A 9,808-nucleotide genomic window follows, 5' to 3' on the forward strand; every position below is an offset into this window, starting at 1 on the left:
TTCATCCAGGAAATAGGGCCGTGTATAGCTTTCAATGCTGTTTGCAAACGTCATGCACACCATCATAAGCTTTGTGAGGACTCGCAAGAGGTCCGGGTCCGTCAACAAGCACTCTTTCAGGCAAATATCAAGAAACTCGCCCTGAAATTCCAATATATCGTCCACGGTCGCTGCACTAACTAATTTTTGCTGAAAATCATGCCATCGCGGCGAAATGACCTCAAACATCATGTAATATACAAAATTCTGCTGGAAATGCAACATACGCTGTCGAAGGCAAAACGACGGACCAAGCGCTGCACGCAAAGACAATTCTTTTGTTGCCTGGTGATTTAACCATGCATCACACAATTGGCGTTCCACGTGCTTGCAGAAAAAAATGTGTCGAAAGATCATTTGGTACTTGGTCAAGGCACCACACGATATCACAAGTGATAGAGGCCATTTTACATTGTAGTCGAGTGTAAACGCGTCGATAACCTTATATCCAGGGTGACCAATGGACGTTGATTCAAAAGTTGTCAATGAATCTCGGGGTCCTTTCTGAGCGCGTTGATGGATTGCTTCCATATGAGAGATGAGGTTATGGGGTGCTAAGAAACACTGTAGGTCGTCTTTGTACGGATCAGACGAGCAAGTGGAGGTTTGAAGCGACAGGTGAAGCAATGATTCCAAGCGAGGCAACGACAGTGTGTCAGCACGAAGCTTAAGTTCGACTTCGGCGACATTCATGAAGTCCACAAAGAAGTCTCCTTGATCCATCAGAAAGTAGTGTTTTAGTGAGATCAGACGATTTTGCAAATCGTTTTCGCGCAGAAAGAGATCTAGTAGTACCCGACTCGCAAAACCATGCGCTTTGTCAATAAGTTCCTCGTATACCGACTCACTGGACGCGAAGACAATCTCGCTTGCAAATGGGCAATCCATCTGACGACTGCATGTGCGAAAAACGTTTAAATACTTTCCCGCTGTCAAGATTTTCTGTGCGACTCGAGAAAGAAAAAGCGGTACTTGAGATGTTCGAATGGTGTAGCGACTCTGCCAGTAGGTTGAGTACGGATTATCTTGTACGTCTTCTTTGCTCACTTGGTCATCTCGTCGAATCATAAACTCGTCGTACGGATCAACAAGATCACCGTGGTATATCCATCGTTCCACCATTTTAAGATATGGCACACTGGCGCGCTCCAACAGAAACGAAAACACCTTGCGTGCATTAGAGTCACCTGCCAAAGAAGACATAATGCGCTGAATCTCAGAAAGCAATGATCCACCACCGATCGTTGTGCGGCAATTGTCCACGAGTAAGCTTAGCATCTCCATTGTTCTTAAACTTGGTTGCACGTTGTACCACAGCTTCTGAATAGTGAGATGATCATCTGCATTTCTCGACTGGTGTTCCAGCTGTCCAATCATAATTTTATATTCCTTTATCAGCATTTTCAATGCTGCACAAAAAGCATGGCTCACTTGGCCATATTCATATCGAGAGAACTCCTCAATGTAGACAATAGATTTCAAGTAGAACTCGCCCAAAGGTAGACATCGTGATGATAAGGTCAAGAGGGATGGATCCATACCAGGTTGACTAAGGCCAAATTTAAACGATCTGACTGTCTGATTAGTCTTGACAGCTCTAGTCTCGGTGACAGCCAATTGAATGTAACGGCCTTCCACTCCTAAGAGAACATACAACAAGTCATCCAGAATGATTGTTTCTTGAACTGAAGGAGGATACGTAGACAATGGCGGCACATTACAGTCACTATTATTATCAGCTGCGGGATATCGCGTGGCTTGCTGCAAAAACATCTCGCCGGTAAGATACGGACGATCTCGATTCCAATCCGGATCGTAGGGCAAATTTGACTTTGTGATCTTCCAAACTTGCGTAATATTATTCATGTCATTATTCTCTTTGCACAATAGAACTGACGGAGCTTTAGCGTCCAATGAGTTTTCATCATACCCGTCGAAATGTACGGATAGGTAGAGATCCGCCGTATTCATCTTAATCATCACACTATCACTTGTGAATATCGATTTTTGGTTTCCCCACAACCTGCTAGTGGCATTCATAGACGCTAAATGGTCCTCATGACCTTCTTTAATAGGATTCACAAGTCTCCATTTTTCGTTGTTGGAGATTACTGGCCCTTTCTTCATCAATAATGTTTGAGTTGTAGGATCAACCGATAAAAAATGTCCTTTACAGCTTCCAATAGTGCAATATATTGAGACGACATCTGAAAAGTGAACCTCTCCACAGTCTGAACGTAGGGTAGTATTTTGCAGCACAAATACTTGATCGTCGTCTCCATCCAACCCATCGCCGCTGACGTCGATCTGAACAGTAGATGTCGAAGGTCTTACAGTGCGTGCAATTCCAGCCAATCCACCTGTTGCCTGGCCTTGTCCCGTCGGTCTCGGTGGTAAGTGCGACAATTTTTGAGTCTGATGCTTCTCATTTTTGACCGCCGAAATCCTAATGCACTGGCGACTGCTCAGTCGAAGTCTGATGGGCGAGTTGTATAGGATTTCAGCTCCACAGCTCGAGGGTTCTTTTGGTTCTTCGCCTCGGTCTTTGTAAAAATTCCAGGGTGATGTTACCGAATTTGGCAACGTGCTGTTGTTCGACTCCACAAACACGGACTGGGCTGCCACATTAACGTCTTCGAATTGAGACGATGCAACAGGCGAAGGACCTTCAGATTGAGAGCCCAGCAGACTATCGACTCGACTTAACATGGCTCGATGCGGCGACATTTGGTTGCTTGAGGTCAAGCGCTGCATCTGTTGGTCAAAGCGCCGGGAACTGCTGGGCACTAGCTCAGAGCTACTGCTCGCGCTATAAAAGGAAGAAGAGTGCGGCGTGCTGCGTGCGCTATTGTTGCTAGTGGGTGTCGTGTTGCTTGTGTTGGCCGCACTAGTGTTAAGACCCGATAAATTCACCGTCGGTTTGATCAACGCCTGCCGTTGCTTTTCCATTTCCAAACGCGTTTTAGGTGACAACGGGTCCCCGTCCTTAATAGCTGAGAAATCAGTAGGCAGCGATGAGGAGCGAGATGAAAATCCACCGATACGCAATTCATTGAAGTTTGGAGCGTGACTACCCGCGCGCAAAGAACCAGATGCCGCATGACTGCGGGTTTCGCCAGGAGGCGGAGGCGGAGGCGGCAAAGGCTCCATTTTAGTGTGTAATTAAGAAAATTAGTCTCGATTTGTGAGCCTAATAAGCTCGAATATTAAGTCTTTTAGCAGTAAAGGTAAACGAGAACTGCTACGTGGCGGTGGAACTCATGCGGGTACGTGGCCTAATTTGATGTCGTTACGTGGGCTTGGCTTTCTCCGCGATGTTATTCTCAACACTTGATGGTGTTTACTTTCGGTGCTGAGAAGCTTCCGGTCTCCATAGGTCTAATTTTTGGCATGATCTTCTTGTGGTTTGTCGGTGCTGTTTTCACGCCTGAAGAAGAAAATGACGGCATCCTGGCTCTGTCTGTTGCCGAGTAGGTACACTGCATCTAATGCTGCATTGGATGAGCTTATTAGGTTTTGTGTACTACGGTTGCAGTGTCATCCTACTTCACATTCGGCCTTGGGTGTATGTTACAGCGGGCTTTTACCACCCGTATTTAGTGCAGCTGGTTTTCGTGCTACCTTTAGCCTTCGGTTTAGCCAAGCGTGTGGAGCCAGATCTTGGTGCTGTAAATCTTATGCGATTGTTGCTGTTCGCCAACACGGCGACGGCAGTCGTGACATTCGTAAGCCTCTTCGTACTATACATCATTTTCCGGAATCCTTCCTACTTGTATGATCTACTATGTTTATGATTTGGTTCCAATATATAATGGTTTGATTGCTGTAGGGAAATGAGTTTTTCGGGATTTACAGGCGGGATTACGGCCCTGCTGGTTGCCTACATGAAGCCCTATCCATTCGCGACGGCGCCCTCGTTCCCAGGCATTTCGCTCCGCGTATATCTTTGCTTTTTTCTGCATCACTGTGTTGTGTTTTAATTATTGCTGTTTGTCTCTCAGTTTTACCCACTCGTAGTATGTCTTAGCTTTTGCTTCTGCACGATGGTTGGTTTGGCCTTTGCGGCAAACCCTTCGGTAAGGTCAATGCTGACAAGCGCTGGACCCTTTTCGTGCATGGGAGGCTACTTCGGATGGTATTATCTCCGCTTTTTGAACAAGAACCGTGATCGTACTATTGGCGATGTATCGGACGAGTTTGCACTAGTCGTTCTGTTTCCTGACTTTTGCGCGTACGTGTTCATTTACTTGTAGTTGAATGGTAGTACACATAAAAGTAAGATTTTTGTTGTCCAGACCACTAATTGGACCAGTCGCGGGTTTCTGCTTCAGTGTGGCCAAACTTTGTGGATTTTTTAAGAAGCGCGCAATGCAGAAGCCTAAAATGTTACCAATCCTTACGGTACGATACAAGTCAACACGTTGTCAAAAGCGCTTGAATTTAATATGGTAGTTTGTTAATTTGTTCAGGAGATTAAAAATGACCCAATTGCTGAACGCCGGAAGTAAGTGCTTGATTAAAAAAGACGTGAGGCTAAGAACCCACGTGTACAACGGACCTGATTAATTATACACTGAATATGGCGGTTGCATAGGGCTCGTGCGATGAAAGCACTGGATGAAAAGCTAGCGAAACTTGCACACGCTCGCGCTGATCATGGAACATCGCCTTTGTTGTCTGTGAAAGTTCGCGATGAAAAGGATTAAGCCATAGGCTTGTCATCTTATCACATAATGAAAGGAATTTCAATAGGGATGAAAGATTCTTACCCGAGTGTAAATCATACAAAGAGCCTTGTTCAAACCCAATGTTTTGCAATCCAGGGTGCAGTAGCTTCGTGCGGTTTAGGAACCAGTGGAAAGCACACGATCGTTGCATTTGGGGGAGGTATTGGAGCTTTCTTGTCGAGACTACAGTATTCAACTATTTGGTCAGGAAATGTATTTTGTAAAAAGCATGTACCCGCGCTGGCCATTTCAAGCCAATGGTCGAATTTATATATATATTTGCTGATGGCAATATAGTGTGCGTGCAAAAAGTCGTGGAGTACAAGAAGCGGCGCATCATGCTCGTCATTGTCGATACGCCAAGCCATTATACTGCTGTTATACCCTCCACATCGCTGTTCGTTAACCATATGATCTGTCTTTAGTAGACCTAGAACACCCGGCGGAGGTGACCACGACAGCAAATCAGCTAAGTTGCCAACGATAACAATATCGAGATCCAGATAAAGGCATCGCGAGTGACCAAGCGCACGAAGTTTTGACATAATTGTATCGGAAAATAGTTGACACTTGTTCCACCATCCTTTCCAGCCGCTATATAACTGCATAGTGATCAAGTTATCATGTTGGTCAATGCCGTCGATATTATCAGTCAGACAAACCAAATTCAACCGTAGTCCACCGCAGTGACGCATGACCGAATTGTATAGCTTGTTCACGTATTCTGCCCCATACTTGGTACCCCATTTCACACAAAGAACTACGAATCCATTATTTTCACACACTGAATTGTACATTAAGTGCCCACCATTATCGACCCCAAATGTGTCTGCACGTAGCTCTCCATCACCATAGAGCAGCTCAGCCTTAGCAGGCAATACCTTTTTGACAACATCTGCTCCAATTTCCTGAATTAAATAATTCCAATAAACACGAACAGCTTCACTTTGACGACCCATTCTTCGAAGCAGCACGTTTCGATTGTAGTGCGCTTCTGCAAGATTAGGATTCAGCGCGAGCGCTTGCATGCAAAGTCCAAGTGCCTCTTCCAGACGATTTGCGTCTGTGATGGCGAGCTGCGCCGCCAAATTAACTTGTGCCTCGACGCATCCGGGGTTTGTCTGCATAATCGTTTCGTATAGTTCGACAGCTCTTGAGTGATAGCCGCGCTTACATTCAATCGCCGCGAGCTCAAACTGCCATCGGACTCGCCACTCAAGCCATTGCGTCTCGTCCTCCGGATTTTCGTTCGCCGCCGTAGCCTCTTCCAGTCCACTTAAAGCCCGTCGGAAGTGGGCCACAGCCCTTTCGTACTTTTTCGAAGCCGCCAGCAGCGCTGCCAGACGCGCGTGCCAGCGCGCATTGACGGCGGAGGCACGGGTCGTGATTCGGCTGCCCACCATGGGTACACTTTTGATTAGAGTATTTGAAATCTATACACTAAATTACTTGATGCATGTTTAAAGTCGTCTGACCAGATTGTACGCTCAGAAATTCATAGAAACAAATTGTCAGACTTTGACGCCTTCACATTCAAGGCAGCGCCCCATTTGAAGTACGGCAACGGAACGGCCCCGTTCGTAAAAGTGCTTTATAATGTAACAAGGTATGTACTGTACTTTGTACAAGTGTGCAGACACAGTACAGTACTTGTTACTTGTGAATATACATAAGTACCGAAGTATCTGTATCTGTATAGGTGATTGGATTCTGTCAAGGAAGTGGTACATAGGGTGCTGGTCGCACGTCAAATGACAAACAGAAATTTTTCGTGAGAAGGAGCTAAGTATATTTAAATAGAATTAGTTTTTGACCCAAGAAAATTACTTTAATGGCTCTTGCTTCTCCTCCTGGCTGAAGCTTACGAATTCAACCTTTGTGCATTTCTTATTGCAAACTAAGCTTCCAATGTACAAAGTACAAGGCAACCCTATAGCACTTGGTAGCACTTGGTAGCACTTGGTAGCCCTTGTACGATTGAGTCATGAGAGGGCTGTATCCTTTGCGGGATGGAATACGAGACGTTTGAGTACCTGCTTCCGGGAAAGACAGACATGCTTAGTAAGCTTTGTCGATTGTTGGTTTCGACAAAATTAAAGTGCTGGTGTTTCTAAGGTCAAATGTGATAATCGCTCGCGTCAAAGCGTTCACCAGCTAAGAGATTGCGCTTGTGAGACAACTCCAGAAGAGCCCCAACACAAATCGTTGGTAATAAAGTGTGATCTACCTTGAGTTCACTGCACTGGTATTTGAAGTATAGTCCGTGACTTTCTGGACGGAAGAAATCTCACACTTTGAAAGAAGGGGCTGAGATGACTGCAAAATTGTATTAAGTGAAGCAATAGAGTTTCAATCTCCAGGCTAGGAAGACGCGCACCACCTCTGTTTAAGTGACATTCCAACATCAGCAAGTCAAAGCGATGTATACCGCGGGTGTTCGCAGTCGAATCGTGTGTATTTCAAGTTTTGATCTACCTGACGAAGGAAGAAAATACTTTCTCCTGGAATTGCCGGAATCGTACCGTAGCAAGGGCGTCATAATCTCCTACAAAGGCAGTAACCGTTACTCACGTTATGGAGGGTTCCAATCAGGTGCTATTCGCACTGATATCTTTTGTGTCCACCCAACCTCATTTAAGGAAGCGATGAATATCACCTGAAATACAAAGAACAATTTTCGTGCCGCGAGAGCTGGGGAGGAAGCTCACTAAACACACTCGAGGCGATGGAGTCCAGCCACACCTTTGCTCAAAGAATATGAGTATCGAAGATTATGTCGAACACCAAAAAGGTTTGTGGACTTTACAGCATCACACCTTGTCTCGTAGCAGTCGTGTAATTGAGGTATTTTCTCTAATTAAGGTACAGCTTGACTTTGCGTCATGAGCAATACATCAACCGAAGATCGAAAAAGTGGGGTATCGCGCAATTTTGACCTAGTGAAGCTTAGGCAAGTCATGGTATTATATCTGCTATAAAGCAGAAGCGCGTTTGCCGCAGGTATGAAGCTATGAAAGTTTTCGTGCAGGACACAGGGCTGCCTGACATTGATAGCAATGGTGTGGCTAGGTGTTTTGATCAAAGCTCAGAAGGATAGCTGGTCGCGGTCTCAGGATGGGCCAAAGAAGCGGTCATATATCGAGTGTTCAAATATTGTGATGGGAAGAAGCGTTAATACAGTCTCCAGAGTGTATATATGGTAAATGGTAAAAATAGCGGTAAGCTGTTAGTTCCTGTACAGAGACCGGTGGAGAAAGGAAGCGACCAATTTTCGCAGTCTTCTGTGTTAGAGCTGGTAAGATCGAAGGCGACCACAAGTCGCGGGTAAAAGCCAGGCCTGAAGTTAAGAAAATGGCACATTATTGGGATGATGTAACAATACAACTGAGTCAGCACTACCGTGTGAAGTGTCCGCCGTTCAGAGCAATTTGTCTCCGTAGTAAAGTGGCGGGAACGATCATTCACGCATGACCAAAGTGACCGGGCCATCTTATGAAATGTAAATCTTTGTATCTACTATCGGCAGGAGCTCATTTAAAGCTACAAGAATTGTTTCTCGGGGTCATATGCAAGAAATTGTAGACGGCGAATTCACCAAATCGATATGGTTGGCGCCAGAGGGAAACTAAAAAACAACATCTGTCATGGCTAGATCTATCAACCCGGATACCCGCAGAACACCGAGTGCTTGAATCGGGTCTTTTCTCGATATTCCTACAGATAAGTTCTGTTTTTTAAGGCTTTTCACGGTGTGGTGACAAGAAATATACCACACGTGCTGCAGTTGGAAAAGTGAGGTAGTCATGGGACTGACTGCTATCCGAAACGAAAAATTCCGTTACACGGCGATGGCCCATATCGAAAGAGAGCGACATCTTTGACGCCTTTTGCCGAGCGAAGCACCAAGCGGATTTGGTGAGTGAAAATAATTGGTTATATCACAGGGACTGTCTAACGCACCGGCAACGTTCAACTGACTGGTGACACAGCTGCTTGGGTCATATCATAGCTATGCACAAACATATTTCAACGATAGATTTGCCCATGATCGTGCAAAGAAGAAATGGCGGATCTGAAGAATCACGTTAGACAATTGCGAGCGTTTCTTAAGTCTGTGTGTTTAAAGCTGCTATTCGCATAATGGTCAAGTGTGTTTTAGCGCGGACACAATCTCCTTTATGGGAATTTTGATTGGAAAGCAGGGCCTGGGGGGCGATCCCGAGACGACTTTTGTAGATTGGCCACTGCCTCTGTCCCGAAACAGACTTGGCCTGGCTAACTACGAACAGTAAACTATACAGACGTGGCAAAAGCACTCACTTATCGCTTGATATATGATGCGGCAAAGATACGGTCTTTATAAAAGAAGCTTCATATTTGTGCCCCGACGCAGACTGTTCCGACTTTGCTCGGGGAATGTTATATCGTCTGTGCCTCTTCAGACTTTGAAATTGGCTATATTTTAATCCAAACATATGCCATTGGGTAAGAGCGCGTGTTTGCGTTTAAGTCTCACCAGAGTAGCATTTCTCAAATGAACTTCACCGTTTACGACAAGTAGCTCTTTGTAATTATGCATACCTTTTCTAAGTTCAGAGTGTATTTGTTTGGCAATAAACTGTTTGTGGTCTATACAGGTCATATGTCGTTACTCACAGCGATATTGTCACCGAATTTCTCGCAGAGAATGGCAAGATGAATGTTTTTCTTTGCCGAGCATAAATTTAAGGGAAGGTATAAATCGGTTCGGCTTGGTGTGGTGGCGGACGCAGATTCGCATCTACCCGATAGTGACTTGTCACGTGCTACGATGGTGGTGCAATTAGCTTATAAGGCTATTTACGTTGCCAGATGCTTCATGCGTTGCCGAAAAGTTCGAAAAGCAAGAAGGTCTAAGTATGGATGTTTTTAGGATCCCCGGACTTGCTGCATTACAGCACTACATTCAGTGTAGTAGTGCCGCCCGCGAAGGACCTCAGGTACAAAATATTTTATATAGAACATGATATATCCACTTATAACAATAAACATATTGTTTTGAT

The 9,808-nt window shown here is 45.1% G+C and overlaps 3 protein-coding genes across 3 annotated transcripts; 1 reads left to right on the forward strand and 2 right to left on the reverse strand.

Annotated features, from left to right (window-relative positions):
- Nucleotide 1: 1 nt before the first annotated feature.
- Nucleotides 2-3,189, reverse strand: PHALS_01241 (gamma-tubulin complex component 2; the record flags this gene model as incomplete). The annotated part of the gene is made up of 2 exons (XM_024731070.1): nucleotides 2-28; nucleotides 61-3,189. The coding sequence occupies 2 exons, from the start codon at nucleotides 3,187-3,189 to the stop codon at nucleotides 2-4; spliced, it is 3,156 nt and encodes a 1,051-aa protein (XP_024581284.1).
- A 240-nt stretch (nucleotides 3,190-3,429) lies between these two features.
- Nucleotides 3,430-4,745, forward strand: PHALS_01242 (Predicted membrane protein; the record flags this gene model as incomplete). Its single annotated transcript, XM_024731071.1, has 7 exons — nucleotides 3,430-3,509; nucleotides 3,575-3,811; nucleotides 3,869-3,977; nucleotides 4,041-4,270; nucleotides 4,335-4,440; nucleotides 4,509-4,543; nucleotides 4,634-4,745. 7 exons carry the CDS (start codon nucleotides 3,430-3,432, stop codon nucleotides 4,743-4,745), a joined length of 909 nt encoding a protein of 302 aa, XP_024581285.1.
- Nucleotides 4,746-4,837: 92 nt separating this feature from the next.
- PHALS_01243 (Tetratricopeptide TPR2) lies at nucleotides 4,838-6,169 on the reverse strand (the record flags this gene model as incomplete). The annotated part of the gene is made up of 1 exon (XM_024731072.1): nucleotides 4,838-6,169. The coding sequence occupies one exon, from the start codon at nucleotides 6,167-6,169 to the stop codon at nucleotides 4,838-4,840; it is 1,332 nt and encodes a 443-aa protein (XP_024581286.1).
- Nucleotides 6,170-9,808: the final 3,639 nt, after the last annotated feature.

This window comes from Plasmopara halstedii, assembly GCF_900000015.1.
Source record: "Plasmopara halstedii genome assembly, contig: Scaffold_1343, whole genome shotgun sequence".
In the NCBI taxonomy this organism is placed as follows: Eukaryota; Oomycota; class Peronosporomycetes; order Peronosporales; family Peronosporaceae; genus Plasmopara; species Plasmopara halstedii.